At 33.8% G+C, this 25,300-nt stretch overlaps 1 protein-coding gene across 1 annotated transcript; it reads left to right on the forward strand.

The window, feature by feature from the left end:
• Nucleotides 1–954: 954 nt before the first annotated feature.
• LOC118645965 (vegetative cell wall protein gp1-like) lies at nt 955–15,304 on the forward strand. The gene is made up of 3 exons (XM_036288058.1): nt 955–2,038; nt 10,442–10,868; nt 14,579–15,304. The coding sequence occupies exons 2-3, from the start codon at nt 10,494–10,496 to the stop codon at nt 14,825–14,827; spliced, it is 624 nt and encodes a 207-aa protein (XP_036143951.1). The 5' UTR covers nt 955–2,038; nt 10,442–10,493; the 3' UTR covers nt 14,828–15,304.
• Nucleotides 15,305–25,300: the final 9,996 nt, after the last annotated feature.

The following is a 25,300-nucleotide window of genomic DNA, read 5'->3' on the forward strand; positions in this document are numbered from 1 at the left end:
CACAATATGTACAATATTTATAACAGAGGATCTGATTGTATTAATAAATTGTTATGATTATAGTGTCAGGTCACCGAAGAGTGCTGTCGTGATTTAATATGCTTGTCTTATGCTGCTAAATGCGTCCCCGGGAAAATTAAAGATGATAACAGACCTATCGGAGAAGGACCGTTCCCTCCAATGGGCTAATAAAACGAAGGAAATTCGATTTTGACATTAATACTGGAACAAATAAAAATAGTATAACTATATTTTCAAGTAAAAATTATATTTTAATCAAACCTTTTGTTTGAAAATTAGATCGAAAAAATAATTGATTTGCAATTTATTATTTTAAAGTCTTATTATCTTAATATTTACTTGAAAAATTTACTGATGATTGTTCAGCGACTATGCAGTGACTTTAATACACTTCAAATAATTATATGTTACCTTTAAGTCACAAAATAAATTTAATTATCTACATTTATGTATATTAACGTGTTACTGTTTTTGTTTGCGAAAAAACTTATTGTTCAAATTGTATATTTGCTACATTTCTGTTAGTTGTAATAATTGAAAGAAGAAAAATGTTTAATATAAAAAGTTTGACGTTAGATTTTAAAATATAATGAAATAGTAACGTTTAAATTAAATTTGTTATTACTTAATAAATTGTTTTTGTTTTCTTTATTTGGTTTAGCAGCGCCAAATTTTGTTTATATAAAAACTTTTATTGTAATTAAATTTTTTGCATTATTACCTTTTTAATTCTTTGTGGTTAAATTTTATATTCCATTAAATATATCAGAGATAAAATAAAAAATTTTTTTAATGAGAATGGAAAGATACATATCATTTGAATTGAGTTAGATAGTATAATTCTACACTGAAAAAAGAGTCTTGTTGAATTAATTAGAAATCAGGTAAGTTTAATCATAATGTGGTTCAACAAGTCGTTTCTCAGTATGTGATATTTTTTAAGGAAGATAAAAAATATTATTACTTGAGTTTTTTAGTGCAGTCCTTTTCTTTGAGGAGTACATACACTTGATATTTATTAAATTTCTGTCAGTGTAGTGTTTTATTGATTAGGTTTGTAACATAAATTCAATATGTAGTATAATCTAATATATATGATATATATAAAATCATATGTAAAAATAAAAAAAGTATTGCTCTAAAAAATACAAGTAACATTATTCAAGAATATTATAATATCGCATTTTCCATTATATTTCCTATATTTAATATCTCGATGTACGAGTGTAAGTGTCGAGTTTAGAATCTCTGGCACAGCTCGATTATACGCGACTAGGTAGGGATGCGATCAGGTCGTCGTCCCGCAAAATCATTTCCCGCAAGTATAGTACTTTCGATCGTTATTCAGCCGCGCGTCGTCGGACGCATTTTCGTAATGAGCGACCAAAATTATCGATGAGCGATGGCCGTTGGCTCATCGGTGATAATAGCCGGTGGCACCGGCATGCACCCTCGGCACCCGCTCGTCCACGCTCTCGTCTTCTCCTCGATGCTAGCGGGGCGGAACGAATAAAAAGAAGCGAGCCCGTCGAAAGAAGAAGGGAAGCGTATACGGGAACGGGATGGGGCGCGAGGTGAGAACGAGGGCAACACCGTTGGAGAGCGGGGAAAGGACGAGCGGAGCGCTGCTAAGTCGAATGTCGAGTGATGCCAAAGTTAAATATAAATGCGGGACGCGAGAGAGACAGAGAGAGAGAGAAAGCGTCGCGACGCCCATCCTGGATCGATGATCCAGCGCCGGGACCAGTCTCTCTGTGGTCCGCGTCGCGAGATCCGGCATAGAAACTAATCCTCTTCTCCTCTCTTTCATTCCCCATACCTCGCTGCTACCCCGATCCGGGGTTAATCGTTATCGATCAAGTTCCTCGCTCGTGATCGGCTCTCGATACTAATCGCGAGTTTCGCAGTGAACGAAGGCAGAAACGGGCAGAAAAGTGTAATTTTTCTTCGGAATAAGATTAAATTTCAATCGATGAGGTCGATTGGCAATTGAATCAAGAATTCCCTGGATTTGCCGGTAATTTGTGTTAAACGTATCCGGAATGTTCAATCATGATTTTGCTGCTTCAAATTATTGTCAGATTTAAAGACATTAAATATGTAAAAAAAAATCAATACACGGAAAAGAAATTACTCTCAAATTGAAACTTATGTATTAAAATTAACGCGATCCTTGTTTCATATATAAGCAACAATATAAAATCTTCTTAGAAGAATTTGAAATTCTGAATTTCAAGATATCTTATTTCAATACTATAAGTATTATTTTAAAAATATAATATAATTGTTTTGATAATTTTATTCTAAGAAAATTGTAATCTTCGATTTAAACATGTAAGTATTTTCTATCCAATATTTTTCTTTTCCATTCAAGAAAATTATTCTTAAATAACAAGAATATTATTTTCTTGGTTAAACTACATAAAATTTTGAAATAAATCTTTATTCAAGTAAATCTTTTTGATTTAACGCGATATATAATCTCATTTCAAGATTTCCGTTTTGAAACTGGAGATATTGTCAAAACAAGAATATTCTTTTTTCTGTGTACCTAATTAATTAATAGAAAATAGTTAATTAATATTAAAAGATTTATATTGCTAAACTTATGATTAAGAGTCGTGGAATGTCCTGTGTTTCGTGTGGGTGGCTGTTTGCGCATGTGATGGTTACGGCCGATTGCGTAATTTGAGAATTTCATTAATCGTCGTATAATAATAATAATGATAATAATAATAATTTCTTCGTACAGTTAATTATATACTGAAATTTGAATCTTGAAGCGCCTTGTTAGCGCTCTATCATGATAGATAATGATAAAACGAGTAATTTATTGATATTACGTCAGTTGTATAATTAAGAGTGAAAATTTGTTGCATCTGTCAAACAAAATTGAACCTACAATTACATATTAACGGGAATCATTCTCAACAAGTTCGTTTCTTTCCCCCAAAAAATTTCGGATTACTCTGACCTAACTTCGTCTGAAAAAGTTTAATAAAAAGATGATCGTCTGCAATAGTCTAATACGTGCAAAGTCAAGTTTAACGAATCTCGAGACTCGAGATGCTCTACTTGAAGTCAAGTGCGACGAATGAACTTCGTGCGCATTGAGGCTGAGTCATTGCACGGATTCAACGGTACGTGGGATCTGCGCTCGTGGTATCGCGATCGGCGATAATGTCACGGGGTTGATAGATGGGGATGAGCGCCAATAATAATTGTGCGCTGACCGGCAAGCCGGCGGCGGGCGCGGACGATTCTGTCAGTGACATCCATTCCGAACTGCCGACTATTTCTGATCATCAATTCAGTAGAGAGATCTTATTTTTGGACCGCAGCATCTGAGGTCCAGGATCCAGCGTGCTGCTAACGTTCGACTGGCCCGTTGATCCGTCCTCGCACTAAATTTTCCAGCGATCTGACTGAGCTCTGCCTGGCTTTCGTTCTGGCCTCTCGTGACCGAGATCAAGATTTCGATATTTCAATGCAAGCAAAATGTCGCTCCTTTTGCAATTCTAACACTCTAAGGTTTATAAATCGATTAAGAGGGTTTGAATTGATCGCGCAGATTATTTGTAAATTCGCAGTTTTGAACTTCTTTCGAAGCTACATTTTTCATTCACTACACTTTTGAAATTAATGCTTTAAGGAAGTTCTTTAATGTCTTTACATAATGTTAGAAAAACTTGATCAAGTTTTAAGGAATAAATCTATTATTAATATATAGATATCCTTAAACTTTATCAAATTTTTTTATTATATATAGTTTTCATTAATTAATCTAAAAGTATAGCATTGTGTGTGAGTCTTGTGTAAAAGAAAAATGTAGCTGTTAAATAATTTAATCGTAAACAAAATATAAACTTTGATTAAAACAATTTTAAGAAACTATTTTTTTGAAAAGCACAGAAAAAACAAACATTGTTATTTTGATATTTTTAGTTTCACAATGAAAATCTTGAAATAAGATTATATTGCGTTAAATCAAAAGAATTTACTTGAATAAAGATTTTATATAGTTTGATCAAGAAAATGATATTCTTGTTATTTAAGAATAATTTTTTTGAATGGAAAAGAACAAATGTTGGATAGAAAATACTGTATGTTCAAATCAAAGATGATAATTTTCTTAGAATAGAATTATCAAAATAATTATATTATATTCTTGAAGTAACAATTATAGTATTGAAATAAGACTATAATATTATTGAACTTCAAAATTTTCGAATTCTTCTAAGAAGATTATACATTGTTGCGTACATAACAATAAACGCGTTCATATGAGTATGTAAGAGTTAATTTGACACTTGCTTTTTTTGTGAGAGGATATAGTTTAAAGAATACTTTGGAAAAAAAGTGAAAAAAAGCTTTGCTATATCTTTGTATAGAAGTCTAAAATGTTTACGAATTTTATGATTCTTCTAAATATGACGTCATATTAGATAAAAATATGACAACGGTTAACTGAACTTTCGAAAATTACTCACGTCCAATTTACAGTTTTTAGTGAAAATGTTTTAAAGGGTTTGACTATAATTCTTGAATGGATTTTTAGCGATGAGAAATATAAAGACATAAAATGTTTAAATAAAATTATATTTAGATAATTGTACAATTTGTATATAGATTTCGATTCATACTTTCCGGTGCTTACGGTTCGAAATGAGGTTTATTTGTTCTGTTCCACATGGGTTTTCGACTTTTCACGCGAAACGACTTTTACTTCCACCTCCATCCACTTTAAATCACTATGACTGCATTCCGAAATTTACTGCCAGTATTGAAAATTTATAATACACGTAATACGAACTATAGATTTTCAGTACTGGCAATAAATTTCGGAAAGCAGTCTATATACATTTAATTAAATAAATAAAATATAACGAAAAAATGTAAAATATATCTAAAAATTAATCAAAAAGAATTTATTCACACGTATAATTTTCCTTAAATATTTCACGCCTTTACCTTTCTTATCGCTAAAAATCTATTTAAAAATATTTATTTTAAAGATATTTAAAACATTTTTATAAAAAACTGTAAATTGGGCATAGATAATTTTTGGAAGTTTATCTCTTAAATTAATATTATAAACAATTTTATTCTTTTTTTTTTAAATATTTATCAATATTATAAAAAAATATTTTAAAATAACAAATTATTGTTTGTATTCCTTAAATTTTGTTTATTATTTTAAAGATGGCAATAATAAGATACCTTGTTATAAGATATACATAAAAGAAAAATTATAATTAGATGTATAGTAACTTCCATTTGTTTAAGATTTCAATATAAAAAAAACGCCTTAAATGTTCTGTTCTTCGTGCCTTACTAATACATTGTTTAAAAAAACAATAGGAAATAATAAAAATAAATTTAAACTTTATTAAGATTTTATCTATAAAAATTATTTATATAAGAACATGAAATCTAGAATTAAAGTATTGCATATTATACTATATCACATATAAAATGAAAATATAATAATCTAATATCAATGTTGTCAAAACAAGATTAGACATTAATTAAAGATAATTACTAAATTACATTTAAAAAACTACAAATCTGCAGATATTTATTAAACAAAAAAGATAGGATTAAATATAGATTTTTTAAAATCTAATTTTATCAGATTTGATTAAACGGGATAGAGTTAAATTATTATTTAAAAATATTTACCCACTTTGCTTTTCTTAATTAAATGATTGGAATTTTGAAGAATAAATTTTCTTCCCATTTTTTTAGCTATTAACCTAAAAACTAATCTTAATAATTCAAAATTTTACATTTTACATTTATAAAGAGAATACAGCAGAAATAGACTGAAATACAGGCACAAAAAAAAAACACATATAAAAATCGGGATACGCAAATATTTTTAAGTGGCAGTGCGGCATATGTTATGCATGCGCGTAAAAGATGTATTATAATTCGAGTGTCGTAACGAAAAGAACGTCTCGACAGATTCTCACAAGCTCGTAAAGGACGACATAAAATACTGTTAAATTATAAACTATAAATTATAAACTAGCATTACTGGTTTTGCAACATAACGACTCTCAGACAATGTGAAACATTAATTACTTCGTCTGACGACGAGTCTCAAGTCTGTCACACCTTACCTTCTGATTTACGATGCCAATGCGCCGCTATTGGAATACAACTTAGTTGAAAATAATTCTCAAGTGACAGCGGATCGTAACACCTTTCGAGATTATATCCGCGAGATCGGCGGCCGTGTTGTCGAAACGGTACTCGCACGTTTGTCAGGCGATTGATTACGTTCCGTGCTCCACGTGTGCGATCGAGCCCGGCGCGACCGCGATGGGTGATTACAGCTGTTAATATCCGTGTCAGTTTCTGAAATACCCGGCGTGCAGTGATTGCGAATATACCTGCCGGCTTGTCGGGCGCGTGTATAAACGCCGCGCTGATATCGAAAATAGAAATAGCGCTATATTTAGCCGGCCTACACTCGGTATCTGGTTAAAAAGCAAGACTTATTTCGACATTCTCGTCTACTCACGTACGGAGCATGTAGACTTCCCTTTTCGATTGTACGGGCGCGTAAAATGGCTTGGCGAAACAATGGAAAATGGAGAGAGAGAGGGAGTGAGGGAGGGAGGGGAAGAACCGTGAAATACCTTTAATCGTTGGCTGCGCTCAGCGGAGAATGTAGCGTTGGAACTGTTGTAAAATTATTTTATATGATTGATTTATACATTTAGGTCCAACTGGAACTAAGAGCAAAAAGCAATCGTGTTAGAGAATTTTTGAAACAGTTCCACCGCTACATTCTCCCCTGAACGCAGCCATTGGCGATGTAAGAGACGTGAGAACGATTTGCTACTTGAAAATACTGACGTTGTATTCGACCTAATATGTCAAACAATTTTCGTAAAAGAAGAAAACCGTTCGATTTTTCGTAAATTCGTAGTATTTCGAAAGAACTGCGTAGATACATTCGCAAGAATGCACGACAAATGCGATAATTGCGACTGAGAGAAGAGTGTGACGCATTCGATGCATCTGGCCGAAATTAAATAGACATCGAAATTGAATATATGTTGACTGCTGTTTCTAGCTGCCAAAATCTCTGGTATCAACGAACTCTATGGCCGAAATCTGTCGAAAAGCTTCTTGGTATACTTTCGAAGATACAAAGTTAGAGCACATTTATTATTATAACTGACAAGTATTTTCAAAATTTATATACGTTACACTCAATGTTTGTTGTTATCTATATAAAATTATGTTTGGAAATTATGTAGATATTTTTAAATCAAGAAATGATTTTATATTATCTTTATCTGGATTATAGAATGTATATTATTTCCATTTTTATCGTAAACTGTAGAAGTATTATGTTTTTAAATTATCCAAATTAACGTGAAGAACAAAGTGTCTAAAGTATTGTTTTTAGTTTTAATCTTCAACTGTTTATTCTATATAATAGAACAAATTTAAGAAGTAATTACACAAAACAAATTGCATAAATTTTATTTTAACTTTATTTAGATTAGATTAAAATGTATATTATTTCCATCTTTCTCGTAAATATCAAAAGAAGTTATCTTTTCCAAATTATGCAAATTGAATAATAAATCTAAAATATTGTCCTTAGCTTCAATTTCTGGCCATTATTTATTCTAACAGAATCAAGGTTTCTAAATAAAAATATAAGTAAGTGTAGTGAAATAATAATTGGGATAAGATCACAATATATAACACAATTAAAATCAAGAAAAGATCGATAACCGATCATAGCAGAATCTTAATGTTCAAATAATATTTTTTATGTAATTTTATATACATTTTTTAATTTTTTGCACTTTCAGTCTTGAAACGTAGCTCCTAAAGCTTAAGGTAGAATAGTAATATTACATTTATAATCAATTTAATAATATTGGTGCTAACAAGTATCTTTGAGATTTTCCTCTCCACAAAATATGAATATATTATTTTTCTTAAATAGTTTTACTCAATAACATTATCTTGAAATTATTTATAGTAAATTCGATCGTCTTACACTGGCACTGAACTCGTATTGTATTAAAACTAAACCATACGAGTGCAACATTAAGTCCAAAATAAAGGAACAGATGATGTCAATCAAACGCGTTGCACTACAAAAATTTGCACTCAATTACACTAATGCAGGCGAATTCGCTATTAGATAAAACAATGTATAATTTTATTTTTTATTTAAATTAAAAATAAAATTATTCTTATTTAAGATTTTACATGTTTTAGTTCATGTCTTTATATAAATAATTTTAAGTTGTTTTTAAACGAGGGCAACACACGCTAGTTACATTTAAAAGTGGACACAATGAAAATCCAGTTATATCATCGAATTGGCGCATCGTGATTTCTGTTTATTATATGTATATCGTCCCCGTTATTCGTTCTCTCGCGTGTCCGCATTCTCTCTGACATTTCGACAATTATACGCGAATACCTTCTTTCCGCATTAGTGTGCAGGAGTTCATAGGTACGTAGGACGATACTCACCTATTTCGAGAAACTTTTGGCCGTGCGCCATGTCGAATAGCCGACGTTATTATGTGACCCAGAGTTCACTTAAGTATCTTAAAGTTCACCCGTGGACTTTTGTTTTCCTAAAAACGTTCACTGTCAATCAGACGTCAGATTGTGTCGCATTTCAAATTGCTTGTAACGTTGTAACCAATGGACCGGTATTCAGCGATTTTTCTCCCATACGGCACTGAAACTTGATCACATCCGAAATAGTTTAAATTGAAACAATTAATAATTACCTGTATTTTTAATTCCTTTAAAATTAAATCAATTAACATTAAGATTATTTTGATAGATTTATTAAATTATCGTGTAAATACGAAACGTTGCAATATTTTTATTTACTATAAATGTTATGTCTAGATAGGATTAGCAATATGCAGATATAAGCGACTAAAAATGTATGATAAACACAATATACATTTAGAGTTAGGATACATCCAACATAATTCTAACATTGAGAGGAACATATACATATATTTAGACGGGGTCTAGCTATGCGAATTTTTTTTAAGAAAGAAAGAAAGAGCTAGGAAAAAGGAAATAGAAGTCGTAAAAGTTATTTGATTACCGAGATCATACTTTTCTTTATTTGACATTTAAATTTTAATTGCAAAATTATTAAAAATGGTGTTGCTACTAAAATCATTCCGATTAAGATAACAATGATGTTTTAATAACACTTTAATGACGTTAGAGAAGTTATTAGGATGTTACAGAAACACCGTTTGACGTCACCTTTATTTTTAAAACGCGTGACCATTCGAAGATGACTCAACTCGTCAACTTGTAATTTCATACACTTTTTTAGACACTAAAAACTAATTTTTAATACGGTCTATTATTCAATTAATTATTATACTAAAATCTAGGACGTTCAATTTTTTTCGCAGCCAAAGAAAACGAATTTTATTGACTCATTATTATTGACTTTGATCAACAGCCATTTTATTCAAACGCTGTATTTATAAAAAACGACTATATCAAAGTTTACGTTACAACGTTATAATGTTTGTATTATTTTGCTTCTTTTAATAAGTTCTGTGAAACCAGCAGTGGTCATCATAAATATGATTTTTAAAATACATGATTTATAAAAATTTGAATAACGCTCACAACGCTATTTTATATTGTTTTTTAGGCCTTATTTTGTGACTCGCATAAATATATAGAAGTAATGAAACTAATTGCCTGGATGCAGGCTAAAATATATTTTACTTTACATATGTATAAAATATAATTTTTTAGAGAAAAGTTGATTAGAAATGAAAATCCTTGTCAGTAATAAATTTCTATCAAATGTAAGTTTTTGATTTATATATGTATAATATATATAAAATATAATATATATGAAATAAATTCCCAAATAACTTATATGTCCAAGCAATTACTTTCGCATCGGTATATAAGATTATTTTATTTGTTTAATTATATTCTGCCACAATTTTACTATTTTCTAAATACATTTTCTAGCTCAAGCGAAAATAGATAAAGATAGAGATAAAATAGAATAGAATTGGAACTTTGTTGTAGTTTCATTAAAATACATCTTGTAATCTAATTTAGTTAATAACAGACCAGTGAAACTTCCTTGTTTGAACGCAAGCTTGCTTTGATAAAAATGTGTGACTAACTTTCCATTTTCAATCGCAATTTCACTAAACCAATTAAAATATTGGTTTGTTGCCTAAAGTAAACTCTCAATTACTTATATTTGAACAATTAGTTTCGTGACTACATATTCCGTACAGCACATACTATTTGGCCAACAATTAGCCAATATTGGGCCAATATTGAGCCAATAAATTGTGCTACTAGGGCTCTTCGTAAGCGTTCAGAAAATTAAGATCCAACTGAATCGCTGTTTACCTCACAGCGATGCTAGCCTATAAGCGAGGCGAAGCGGCGAGCAGTTGAAGCGGTCCGAAATGTCGCAACAGCATCCGTCAAGACCGCCCGGAGGAGGCCACGTGCCTCCGGGTGGCTGGTCGGGACGATCCAGCGCGCCGAGGGCTCCGAGCCCCTTCAGACCCGCTTCGCCGTACACGCCCTCGTCGTCGCCGCATCCGCATGGACGGATCCAGCGCGGGCCTCCGACACCGGTTCATCCCATGTCACCGCTCGTCTATCCCGGGTTAATGATGCATCCGATGAGCCCGGTGCCGATCGGCATGCCAATCTCACCCGGGATGTCGCCCGTCTTCGGCTGTCCGACTTCCGGTTACATCCAGTGCCCAAGGCCACGATGGCCTTCGCCGATTCCAACGGGCACTCAAGCACCAAGGCCGTTCATACCGATGCAGGTATGTACGTATACTTGGAGCATGAAGAATGACAGATCGATAGTAATGTGTCGTCGATGTATGTTTGTTCACGTCGCGTGTTACAGTACCTACTTGTCTGATTGTTTAGACTCGAGAGAGTTTAATATTCAATATAACGTAAATAAGTTATCACGTATGTCAATGCGAATAATGCATCTAAATTTACTATTCATTAACAGATCTGAAAGTAAAGAAATACAATTTGAAGTAATTCATAATAATTAAAATAAAATCATTTTAGTTTTAAAGGATTTCTTCTGTTTTCTCTTTTAAAAGAATGTAACTTTATATAAGACAAAAACTTAATGAAAAAATAACTAAACTTTAGTTATTCTTAACAAAAATTCTTAGCATAAACGATATCAAATTAAAACTGATATATTTAGTTAACATAACAATCATTGTTTTATACTTAAACAGAAAATTATATTTTTATTTAATTTTGCAGATAAAGTTGCTAAGTCCATATCGGTCGCTCATACGAACATATCAATGTTTTTTATTTAATATAACCAATACTTAATTATAAAAATATGAAATAAATCATAAATAAGCAATATAGACAAAAATTTAACAGCCTTATTGTGTTGTACTTTTTGTGTGCTACTAATATATAAAAAATCAGACATAATTAACGTTAATTTTTGGTAAATTTATACGGCTAATAATCATGCAATTTTATGCTAAATTTTAATATTTTATTAAAGAAGATTTGTTATAGTGTTACGTCCAGCCTTATGGGATTTTACTCTTTATTCGGTAGGAAGGATATCTCAGGGAGAACAGGTAAGGCAGGGAAGAACGTAACAAAACGTGTAGAATTCCCGTAGGCACACAGTTTAAGGAGGGTATGTGCCTCGGGTCGAACGCACTTTTTATGACTCAAAAATATAGGTCAACGTGCCGATAGGCCCGCTATAACCCGTTTCGAGTCGTACGTTCGTCGGTCCAAGTTTCGAGTCAACGAATTGAATCGCTTTAACTCGGGATCGGACCAGGTGCAGTCTTTGTTCGGGATAGACGAGATCGTTGTTAATTAAAATAAATGATAAAGTTTCACATAAAATTAACAAAAGTATTTATTCTAATAACAAATAAAAATGAAAATATAAAGAAATACAAATAAGCGCTGAAGTCGTGATTTAACATAATTTGTTGGCTATGAATTTATAAAGATTAAATTATAAGAATGGTTCTAAATAAATTTCGCAAGAGTTTACAATGTTTAAAAATACGCAAAGGGTTATAAAAATAGATTTTCGATTGAGTTTACAAAAGTTTTAAAAGTTTAACAAAGGGTTATTAATAAAATAAAAAAAAACACAAAGGTTATTAATATAAATTTCGGAAGTGTAAAACTAATGGGCAGCTTTTTGTTTGTGAGTTACATTATATCTTAAGTAATTCGGAGAGAGAAGGTTAGGAAAGTGCAGACTCTTGAAAATTAAAACCGTGAATTGTTGTTTGGACTCTCGAACACTAAGGGCGGAATTCGCATACCGGAACGCCCGGTCGGACTCTCGAGCAACAGCCTCTGAATCCGCGCACCGGAACGTCCGGTCGGATTCTCGAGCAACAGCCTCTGAATCCGCGCACCGGAACGGCCGGTCGGACTCTCGAATGACCGTCTCTGAATCCGCGCACCGGAACGACCGGTCGGACTCTCGAGCTGCCGGGCTCGCATCCGCAAACCGAATAAAGAAGGGGGACGAAAAACTCTAAGAGAGAATTATTTATAAATAATAGGAAGGTGTCTTAAAGAATTAAAATGGAAGGGAGATGTTACCATGAGTAACGTAAAAACCAAAGAAATTATGATTGTGGGACTTACTCATTGTTGGTTCTCGAGCAAATTTGTCGGAATCGAATAGATTTCTTGTCCGGATGGAACGGCACTAAAGTCTACTTGCGCACTGATTCTACATGATTACTAACTAGCTAACTAACTCTAAAACTGTAACTCTAAAACTTTACTCTCCATTACTATTACTGACTATCTATTACTGACTGCTAAACTCTTATTACTGGTACTTTCATTACTGACTACTATTGCCTACTATTACTAACTGGTATAAAAAAAACAACTGACTCCCTTCAAGATTTGGTATTATATATATATAGAGTCTTACAAGGGGAGGATCCAGAGATAGGTGGTTCAAATATTCTAATTGGTAGGATTCTTTTTCAGGATTGTGTGGTGGGTGAATTCTAAGTTTTCTTATTGGAGAAATAGTTTTTCCTTTTTGCCCAATCATACGTTAAGTAATCTGTCGAAAGTTTCTCTGTTTCCTCCCACATTCTTTCAATTTTATCGAAGGGATCCGACCTATCGCGTAGGTTATCTTCCCTTTGGGTTTAAGAGATAAATAATTTTTTCTATTGTGCTAGACGCGCTACGGTATGGGTTGCAGATGGAGGAAACGGTTATTTATTTTTTGCTTATGTTTAGATACTTTATTGCTCATTTTTTGTGAGCAAACGTGAAACTTTGCTTAGATCCCATGGTTGTTTTTTGAATTTCTATCTTCAGAATTTATTATTTGTTGACTCAATATTCAAAGGAGTCGGAATTATCTACTTGGTCGTTTCGTCCATCTATGTTTGTTATTACGTTTCTAACAGACTAATCCTAGACACATAAAAATTATCGGAGACCGTTGAAACGGAATTTCTTTTGTAAAATTATTTGTTCCTCTGACGAAGGGAAATCGTGGAGTCTGCCGGACGTAACAATAGAATATTTCACATTTATTGTATATATACATATATATATGTTTGCAATTATTATAAAGGTTGAATTATTTTTTTATAAAATTGTATATAAAATTTTTTATAAAATTGCAATATTTTTATAAAATTGATCAACTTTCTAAATCATATAATTTCAAATTTTATTATAATAATTGATATTATTAATTAAGATTGATGAATGATAATAATAAAAATAATAATTGAGTAAAACATAAATAAAAATATGTCAATTGTCGAAATAAATTTAAGTCGAGTTTTATTTCAATATTTCTATCTTTTCATTCTTGTTATTTATTTATTATTAAATATTTGACTATTTCTCAAAATAAACTATTAATAAAATAAGTATCAGTTACTAATTTTCCTTGTATTTCTAATTATTTTAATGTATAAAATTAATACTCTTAAAAGCGATCTAGAAGATTTACAGGTTGCCTTTTGTAGATTATAACAAAAAATTAATTTATTATTAGGTATTTGGTACTTGACAGATCAAGCTACAATTTTCAATGTCTATTTGCAGATACAAATCAGTATCTAATGGGAATTAAAATTAAAAGTAACTTAAATGGTACACATCTGGTAGCTTTCTCTTCCATATTTTTATCATTTCTAAAGAATTCAATAAAATTAATTAAATTTTAGCAAAACACTATATTTTTATGTTAACATTATAATAATCGTTTAAACAAAACAATATAATTATTTTGATAATAATAATATTAATTATTGGTTTAAAGATAACGTTATTTTATTTTATTTCTCATATAAGCAAGTTTGTTTAACATTATGTAATTTTACTTCAATATTTATTTTGAAAATAAAGATATTATCGAAACAAAGATATCATTATCTTTTTGTGTATATAGAAGTAAATTGTAAAATACAAAGAAACGCGAGATATTAAGACAATAAACGTTTTCCTCCCCAACTTGCAGAGTACTTTCAGAAGCGATTCAGCATCACCGGCACCATGCGCGCCGCCGGAATATCTGATAGCGCCCTACAGAGCCGGGGATTACGAATACATCGGGGTGCCCTTAGATCATACGCAGACGGACGAGGAGAGCAGCGGCCCCAGCACAGCAGAGATCATCGCCAGTCAGAGTCAAGATTACGTGGACGAAAAGCTCGCCGAGTACCAAGCTACCATCCAGCTGTTGCAGGGTGAGTTTTGCGAAGCCTAGGGGATCGATTCGTTTTCGCGATGGAATCGTATCGGTCACGTTACGGGGCGCCCAATGTACTATCATTAAACCCTCACTCATTCTCCTATAAAACCCTTAATTACAGCCTATCTCCCGCCTCAAATCGCGAAGCGATTTGTTGTTGCGCACGCAAATTTTGGCCGTGGGGGATATAAAAGTGCTGAGATTGTGTATCATGTCTGTACGCGTGTCTCATAAGGAAGCCGTAACATTTTCGTAGATTTTTCACTATGGAAACACCATGAAGGAGGAATTTATATCATCCATAATTCTCCTGCGTTTCGTCGATGGAACTAGTTTTGCGAAAATTGATATATTGAATTCCGTGCGAATAAAACACGTGGGGTTTCTCGATATTTTGGAAATCATAAAATCGACATAATTAGAAATAAGATTAAAGTTATTAAATAATTTATTTTCTTAATAATATATTTTATAACGTGGAAGTTGACCTTTAAGAAATTATTGAAAAAATGCTTTAATATAATAAATATAATTTAGAGTGCCGTTTCCTGTATTTAAATAAATGTTAGCAATTGTAAAATAAACTTACGAAATTTTTTCGATCATGGAAATGATATTAATTTACATTAATATCATTTCCTTTAATACATAAATATATTTATTTAATAATACAACATTTTTTAAGTGTCTGTCTTACTTGTCACTTTTGGAAAACACGCGTGTGTACAGAATTTAAGGAAATAAGGTTTGCAGAGCTAAGTTCGTTACCTGCGGATGCTCACGCAGTGCGTTCGCAGGATTGTAATTGGTCTGTGCTTCTTGCGCAACGTGCGTCTCGCATACCCGTCGAATCGAACTGTGATGCAAGGGAAAATAGGATAGAATTTGCGGAGACGTGAACGAGTTATAAATAGACGTGACGAACACCTGCCGCGCCGTTCGCAATCGTTACGTTCGCTTTTCCTGTCAGAGACACCTCGCCGTCGGCCCCGTCGGATGAATCACCTGCCCTGATAAAATGATAGCACGACGATTAAAAAACCATTCTCGATTCATGCATACCAAATATCCTCAAAATTCGCGCACCGATCGGATTATATAGTCCTTGATGCTCCTTATAGTAACATAATACATTGGCTAATATTGGCTAAACATTGATTATATTATATTGGCCAATGTTTTTCCAATGTAACGCCAATATTGGTCATAAAATATTGGTTCCAAATTAGAATGCAATTAATGTCCAATATGAAAAACGGATTGCTTCAACATTGGCCCAATATGGAACCAATATTGAACCAATATTGCTGCTTAGATAAATTGGCTAAATAAGGTAAAGCGTCTGCCGATTAATATCGGACCAATATTGAGAATATCGTTTTTTTCATTACCCCTCAATATTGCGCCAATGTTTTGTGCTACTATGGATGTAACTTGACCATCGTCAAGTTTCTTTGATGATGATATATTTTACGAAATATTTAACGAAAGAAATTTATTTTACAAAACGAGAAGAAGTTTACATTGTATACCGTTGCTAATAATCATCATTGGTATTAATATTTAGCCAGGCTTATTAGCCCACGTTTTTGTTATTGATTTAACAAAAAAATTATTTTCGAAGAGTTATCTCTTCAACATGGGAATAATCGAGGTTTCGCGAAGTTTGCTATTTAAATTCTCTACACTCAAGTTTCGAAATTTTGACGGAATGATGTCAATTAGAAATTGGGTATTAATAGACCGTAACACGCTCGTTAAAATTTGTAGCGCGCTTGTGTGTGCGCTTCATCTGTACTTAATAAATCTCGCGCGCTTGTGCGACCCGGGGAGATAAACGTGTATAAAATTGACATCTCGTCGGCCGATTAAATTCGTTGCCAGATAACTCGATTTGCTGGTTGACGATTATCGCTGGATGATGATCGCATGCTTGATTAAGATGCTTCGTAATTGCCGGGGACTGCTTTTGCTGCAGATTGCAACGTGTCAGAAACGTTGCTCGCGCGAATGGAGCCGATGAGTAGTTCGTGACATTAATGATCGTATTAAGGAAATCGCACCATTACGCGATTAGCAAGAAAGGATTACTTGCTAGAAGCAGCATGACTATGGACAATTTGCATGGTAATTCTTTTGATCTGCAAAATGATCAAACGATTGAATAACGTTTGCCGATACGCACTTGGTTGCCTGTAATTTGATGCGTGTGATGTAACTTGATTTATTTCCATGTTTACATTATACATATTAATATATATTCTTTGACAAAAAAAAGTTATGTAAGAGCTTAGACCGTTGAAACTTGAACTGTTATCACTTCGTAAAAAGAAATTGTACAATAATTTTCCAAAGGGAAAAAATTACTTTAAATATGTTTTTATTTCCAAAAACATACATTAAAATATGCAGTAAAACATACACCTAATGCACGGTTGGAGAGTAACTTGTTAAAAGATTAAATGTTAAATAATAAAAATAAAGATCAGATTGCCTATTCGGTCTGCAGCAGATCTTCGTGCTGAATATAATTTTTCTATAAATTTAAGCTAAAAAAGAATTCTCCAAAGATTTATGAAATGTTTTGGTGCACTGTAAAAGACATTTTTGATTTTTAAGATCTTTAATCTTTTTTATTGCGCCGCCAAACATAAAACAATTTTAGTTTTACTGCAGTTTTATCTTTGACACCGAAATTTATTTCACTATATTTTAGTAAGAATTAGTAAATAAGACTCTAAGGAAAACAACTGAAGCCCTTAATGAGCTTCTGTCGCCTTTTTCTTGTAATAATTCTTTCAACTTAACGTTATTTTTTAAAATCATAATGTTTTGAAAGATAGTCTCGGAAAAGCTGTAGAATACAATTTTAAAACTAATTATCCGGAGGATACAAAATGTATTTTATGTTTATAAATTTATAAAATATTAGTAAAGAGAGAAAAGTTAATTGAAAGTGAAAAACTTGCCAGTTACTAAAGCATTTCCATTAAAAGTATGCTTTTAATAGCATAAAATAAAAATTCCTAATATTTTATGTGTCCAGACAATTAATTTCAAGACTGTATTCTTTTGTTTATTTAATACTAATCTAACACAATTTCATCATCTTTTACATACTTTTCAGACTTAATTAAAAATAAAAATAGAAATAAATAGAGATAAAGTATAATTGGCATTTTATTGCAGTTATATTTAAATACAGGTCAGGGAATATTTTTAGTTTGAATGCAAGTCTGCTTTTGAGGAAAATATTACTGGCAAAGATTCATTTCTAATCGAGTTAAATTTTCACTATAAAAAATTGTATTTTAAATAAGATATATAATACTATGTTTTTAAAAAAGTAAAATTGTAGTATAAAATAAATTCCTAATATCTTGTGTGTGTGTGTGTGTGTGTGTGTGTGTGTGTGTGTCTGGATAATTAGTTTTGTAACTGTTATTCAAAGAAAGACTTCTACGTATCTTTTGCACATAAAGAACTTTTTATTCTTTACAATTCTACAATATAGAACCAAAGGGTTCATCGATCTGTTGTTAAAATTAGATTGAAAGCCGCATTTAAATAATAAACTTGTAACAAAGCGTTGATTCTGCCTTATCTCTATTTCTATTTTTAGAGTTTCTTATTCCCAGTATTATAGAGAATAAGAACCTCTTTGATGTACAAAATACGTAAAAGTCTTTCTTTGAATAATAGCTATGAAACTGATTATTTAGATACAGAATATGGGAAGATTTTATTTTATATGCAACAAATTCACCAAATGTAATAATTTTTTTAACGGAAACTCGATTAGAAGTGAAAATCCTTACTAGTAATGTATTTCCATTAAAAATAATTTATTTGCATAATTTAATTGCATCCCTAAAAGGCTGCATAATCCCCCCTACTCCAACCTTATTAGGACCCTTACGTAATTGAACATATCCTAAAATCTTACGTTCTAATAAAGTCAAAAAAGCAACTCCAATCAAAACAAATTTATGTTTGAACGATTCACTGGCTTGTCATTAATAAAATTAAATTGAAAGAAATAAAATTGTAATAAAGCAGCATCGCGATTTTACTTTGTCTTAATTTCTATCTTTACATAATTAAATCTGAAAGTGTGTATACACGGAGGGAGTTTTCTCTTAAAACTTACCCTCAAAATTTGATAATTGTAGGACAATGTGTGGCCTCGAGGAATTTTATTATACTTTTTAGTAAAATTTACTAAAAGTATATTAAATTTTACTAAAAAGTATAATAAAATTTTTCTAGATTACACATTATCCTACATTACTAGATTTTGAGGATAAATTTTAAGAGAAAATTCTCTCCGTATAGAATCTGTACTTTACACCAAATCATACATGCCACAACGCAATCCAGTTTCATAACCGTATAATCATCGATTAATTCGAGTCCGGAGTTTCCCCTCGTGAGAGAGGCAGCAGCTGAGGAGACGGTCGACGAGCTAGTCGACCTGCCGGCTGGCATCGCAGGTAGACCGTTGCGGTGCCAAGGGCCGCAATAAAGACAGCATAAGGAGGCTAAGCGAAACGGTTAAAAGTAAAAGGGCCTTCGGGACCGTTCCTCTGGCCCAGGGGGAGTCCCACCTTGGAAGGGACGTCCGTTCGCGTGGCCGAAGGTTTCGACTTCGGTACCCGGCGTCGCCCGCGTTGTCCCGTGTCGCGTCGCGTCGCGTCATCGTCGGCGGGCAAGTGGGAATGGCGGTGGTACGAGGTGGAGGAGATCGACGAAGAAGGAGGCCTCGACGGGCCGGTAGTATCGAACCGGCGCCCGTCGCGCACGGCCATGTACCGCGTACATTCCTTATACGTACATTCCATGCGCGCGCCACCGACGCGAGGTATACGTGCGAGGTGCGCACTACGCTGTCATGGGTGCTGACAGAAAATCAGCCGGAAGTACACACCGCAGGCAGGGTTGCAGTCTGCCGATTTGACTGACGGGACGGCCGGGCGTATAGGCGCGCGTCTCTAACTGCTCGCACACGCCTGACAGATCATTGAAAAACAGAGCAGGTGGACGCGAATGCGGCATACGCAGCCCAGTGTATGGGGTGTGGTGTCGGGAGAACAGGTGTTGGGGAGTTTCTCTGGTGTATAGAGTTAGGACGAGAAAAGGGGAAGGAAGGGGACCCAGGCTGGACGTGCGGACTCGATGAGCGAGACGTGCCGGCTGGCGATTTCTCGCGCGAGAAGTAAACGATGGAGTAGAGGGAAGTAAAAAGGAGTATGTCGCGGACGACACCACCCGGTGGCGGTAGTCCGACCCCACCGAGGGTAGACAGCCCCGGCGGCGGCGGCGCCGACGGTGGCGGCGGCCCGAGAACGCCACGTGGTAGCCGGCTGCGGGACCGGGTGAGCTTTTTCGAACAGGTCTGGTCGGCCGGACGTAGTCCCAGCGCCGAGGACCTCCAGGAAGACCCGGACGCGCGCCGGTTGTCCTTCCGGTCGCCGACGCATCGGCGACCGTCCTCCAGGGCGAGCGATTCTTCGTTCGAGGAGAGCTTCGAGCGTTTGGTGGAGGAGGGCGAGCTGAACGGCGCCAAGGTCGTGAAGTTTGAGAAGATCACCGTGAGAAAGAGCGTACGTGCGATCAGCTCGAGCAACGGCGACACCACCGTTCTTCAGCAACGTGCCTTGACGGAGGCGAGCAGGACCCCCAGCGAGGAGCACATCCTCGAGGATTCGGCCTATCAGAGCCACAGCCACGGCGTGCAGAGCCACGGCAGCAAATCCAGCTCGATCACCTCTTTCACGAGGTTCCCGTCGGAAGAGAGTCTGTCCCAGAGGAGATCGAGCAGTCCCCGAGTTCAACAGTTGGGCCCGGACGAACGGCCGGCCTCGGAGTGGTACGCCGAGTATCGCAGTCAGAGCTTCCAGAATGTCGCCACGAGAATCGAGCACGTGCGCAGCAGAAGCGAGTACGACGCGCACATCGCCGAGATCAAAGGTACAGGTGTCAATTGACTTGACAGTTAAGAATCACTGGGCTGCTCTCGATTCCCTTGTCGTCCGCTTCTCTCGTCGTCGTCTCGGTACTTCCGTTCACCGCCGGGCGGCGAAACTCACTCGCGTCAAATACAGTTTCTCGCATACTAGTATTTTCAATAAAATACTCCAGTACTAGTGTTTACAATAAAACACTCAAGTACTACTATTCACAGTAAAATACAGTTTAGAAAGAGTTGTTGATACGCTGAGAAAAAAGTTAATTAACTTGGATGAATTTTCCAACTTGATTATATTTCTTCAGTTTACACACACATACACACGTACACATACACACAAACGCACACACACAAATATTCAGGTATTTCAGTTAAATGCATAATTACTTGAACTTCAGAGAAGATTCTGAAGTTCAACTGAAGTTAGCTTAAATAGAGGAAGGAGCTAATACCAGGATGTAACCGCGCTAAAAGTATGATCTTTTTTGGAATTTTTTTTCAAGAACACTATGACATATCGATTCTAATTTTTCACACACTTATTAATACACAGGTCAAGATATGAAAAAAATTTTTTACAGCAACGTTTTACTCCAAAATTCCAAGAAATTAGCTGAGAGGCGCAGCGTTGGAAAAATGAGATGATCAAATGGTTGACACGATATCTCAGGAACCAATAGCCTCAAATAAAAAACCAAATTTTTTTCTTAAAGTTTATTTGGGTGGCTATCGTAAACTAGAATTATTGAAAAGTTTGGAAAATTCGCGAGTTGACACGTATTTTTAGAAAAAGATGCAAAAAAAGTTTTTTTTTCACTCAAAAAAGTTGGATAAAAAATTTTATCTTTAGTGAAACCGGTTTATTCTAGTTTAGGTGATAGCGAGTCAATCTACGAATACAACGCCGCAAGAATTTTTTAATCAATCGATTTGATTAGTTTTCTCGAAATCATGTCAACCGCCTAAAAAACGTTTCGAAAAAAACGCATTTAAAGTTTTTTCAAAATAAAATAATGATAATTAAATTATTCACCTTTAATCAGCAATTTCTGGTTCGTAAAGTGAGTCTCATTGTTGTTTTGAGTGTTCCTTCCTAAACAGCGCTTTAATAATTTATCTTCATCTCTTAATAATTCTTAATAATAACCTGCGCTTTGAGCGACTTTTGATCGTAGAATCGTTAATTTTTTGAATTTTTTTCTGAAATTTTGACAGTGTATTCTTGAAACAATCAAAATATGTAATAAAAGATTTTTTGACAATTTTACAGAAGAATGTACTCTTGAGGTGGCACTGATCCCTTATTTTTTGAAAACTAAATACTACACTGTAACTATTAAAAACATGATCTGCTTAGATAATTAAAAAAGTAGAAACTCACAGTTTATTATTTATGTTGCTTTCTATGTAAAATCTGCTAAAAACAAATTTCGTCAAAATGAGAATTATATTTGCACGATATTCTCTTGCATGTTTCATGCTTTCAATAATAGTAAATACATTATTGATAATATTATCATAACTTTACATGTTTGTAACTTCTTAAAATTGTTTAGTTTATACTCTTTTCTTTTATATTTATCTCGCAGTACAGTTTTAAACATAAAGTCACTGTGTGTGTGCGTTAATTAAGACGTTTTCGTGAAATCTAAATAAAATTTAAACATTGCACTGTACGAATACTGATAAAAAGAGAATCTATTTAAATAATTAAATAATTAAAAACTCACAGTTTATATATTCATGGCTTTTTTTTATAAGAAGATTTATTAAATGAATCTAATTTAATCTAATAACCTTTATACATAGTGACGCTACATGGTGTCTTGCGAAACAGCATAAGATTTGGGATAATCGACAAGACAATCGTTTTACGTCAGTGAAAGGCTTCTAGAAATTCTTACATACATTGACTTGTAAATACTTCGTATAAATAACTTGTATAATGAATGATTTGTATAAATGTTAACTTTTTGATCATATACAGGTTCCACACATTTTGTTAGATGCTCTTTTCGATATGTTGAAATTAAAAAAATATGAAACAGTATTACAAAAATTATAACATTTAAAAGAAGAACACTTTCTAGTTTATGTTCATGTTTTCACTTTTTTTTTTGAGATGTTTAAGAAGTATAGTCCAAAGACAAAATGATGTTCCAAATTTTGTGCCTTTCCTCTACTAAAAACAGTCGTGTGATCTGTTCTTTTCATAATATAATTTTAATTTAAATAAATTATTTATTTATATTTTTAAATCTTTATATTGCTTTTATTGAATATTCAAATCTAGTTTTTTATTGTATAAATTTTGTTCCTTAACATATAAAAATATATTTCATTATTTAATTCACTAATTTTATTATTTAACTTACATAATTTTTATAATTAATTCTTCCACTGCAGGATCTGAATTTTGTTATTATTGTTTATGTCAATTTCTTAAACGTTTATCTTCGATTATATTGCGAAACATTAATTGTTACAAAATATGAAGAGTATTTTAAAAATTATACTGAACGTTAAAGACAGTTTCTAGTTTATATATATTTTAAAAATTTATTTTTAACTTTTATTTAAAGAATATCATCCAAAAAAACAAAACAGTATATTATTATTGGTAATCTTTTTCTATACAAATATGCAAACTGAAGAAATTTAAATCAAATTAAAAAAATTAGTCAGAGCAACAATTTTTTCTCAATATTTAATAATTGCAATTATTGATCATCCGCACACTAATAGAAAAGATTATTTCTTCATCCAAAAAATTTTTTGCTGATATAGACAGATTTCTTGATATCCAATCAAATGTATATCTAATTTTTGTATTAGTTAAAATTTTGGATGTCACGTATAGAAATTGAAAATTCTGCTTCTATCAGCTCGATGGATTAAGTGCAATACACATACATATCACAGTATTTGCTAATTATTTATCTATTTCAGATAGATTTACACACATATAATTTTTGTTGAAGTTGCAAGATCATTTTTTGAGTATTTTAAATAATTATTGGTACTATTCAAATAACTATTTTATATCAAACCGATAATATTTATTTTAAACAAGTAATATTCAATATCATTGGAAATATATAAATAATACTCACTTGTTTGATATAAAGTTTTTTAAATAGTACTAACATATTTATTTAAATCAAGTAATCTTTTCTATCAGTGCGACATATTTGATTAGAAGAGAAATCTCAGTGCGGAAATATATCTATCGCGTTGGCGACTCAATTGATCCCGATCGGCGATTTTATGCGCGTTGCGATATACTGATTTCGGCTGACAGCTATATTTTACAAACATTTTGCAAATTCTGCAATTCCCAAGGCATCCACGGAATCAAACTCGTTTACTTTTTTACTGTTAGGACCTTTAAATTCTCGAGTTTATCGAGCTTTGATCGCCGGTAAGCCGACACAGAGATAACAGCCGTGCGATATCTCTTTGGAAAGTCGAAAGCTTTTCAAACTTCTCCTAAAGATGATTTTTTTTTACATCCGCCGAACTGGATGTAGATCAAGCAATTTCCATAATAAAACAATCGTTTACGGGACTATTGCGTAACTTTGCCATTCATCGTGCGCCTCAACGGCGGAGCTGCGTAATATAAACGTAATGCGGCTCTACTAACGGCGCGCTGGAATAATAGTCAACGATGACGATCGCATAGGAACCTCGGTTCAAGGCTAGGCCTTTTATCTTATTCCACATCTTTCATCCGTTCTCTCGTTCTCCCGCAGTTCTCTCTCAACCAGCGATACGGAGGAGAAGCTTCCGCAATGTCACGTAAACGGCAATCGAACGCAACCCTTTGAAACGCGGATGTTAAAAACACAAACAGAATTCAGTAGCAAATGGTCACAGTCAGCGAGCGAGACTCGGGGTTGACTTTGACACGTTTAAGTCACGCGCACTTCTGTCGTCGCGGTGGATCCTCCCGTCGGATGATGGATTAATCGTGCGCGCCGAAAATTTTGCGGAAAGGCGGAGAGCTCGCCGCGCGGGAGAGCATGTCGCGCCCACGCCGCCCGTTCGAAATAATATACACATACTCCGCGCGCGTGCGGCGAAAGGTTGATCCGTTCGTCACGTTAATGACAGCAGGAACGTGAACTTCTGCGGGCGGTGTTCACTCGCGTAGCGTGGTATTCTCGCACACCCGGTTCTCATAGTAATAGGCCACGTGCGCGTCCCCGCAACATGCGATCTCATTTTGCCTCATCGTTTATGTGAAACACCAATTATCAAGCAATTAAGAAACAATTATATGGGCAAATATAGAACCCAGCGGGACTAATGAAGAGTGATGTAACCGTACTAGGCCTCGGTTTTAAATAGTGAAAGTTACGCTTGCGACGAAGTCTTTCGCTCGAAACTTTTCGCGAGTCGGTTTTGTGACATCCGCAGAGAAAAATGAGTTTGGTAACAATTGTCAAATGTTGAGTAGGATAATATGAGTTGAGTTCTAGTTCAACGCTAATTTACAGATAAGAAAAGAAAAGAGA

Source organism: Monomorium pharaonis, chromosome 6 (assembly GCF_013373865.1).
Source record: "Monomorium pharaonis isolate MP-MQ-018 chromosome 6, ASM1337386v2, whole genome shotgun sequence".
Lineage (NCBI taxonomy): Eukaryota > Metazoa > Arthropoda > Insecta > Hymenoptera > Formicidae > Monomorium > Monomorium pharaonis.

What these genes read in the sequence shown, in the direction of transcription:
- LOC118645965 (XM_036288058.1), top strand. Translation starts at nt 10,494, where the DNA reads ATGTCGCAACAGCATCCGTCAAGACCGCCCGGAGGAGGCCACGTGCCT. An exon ending in GGCCGTTCATACCGATGCAG is followed by an intron (nt 10,869 to 14,578) that starts GTATGTACGTAT and finishes CCCAACTTGCAG; the next exon opens with AGTACTTTCAGAAGCGATTC.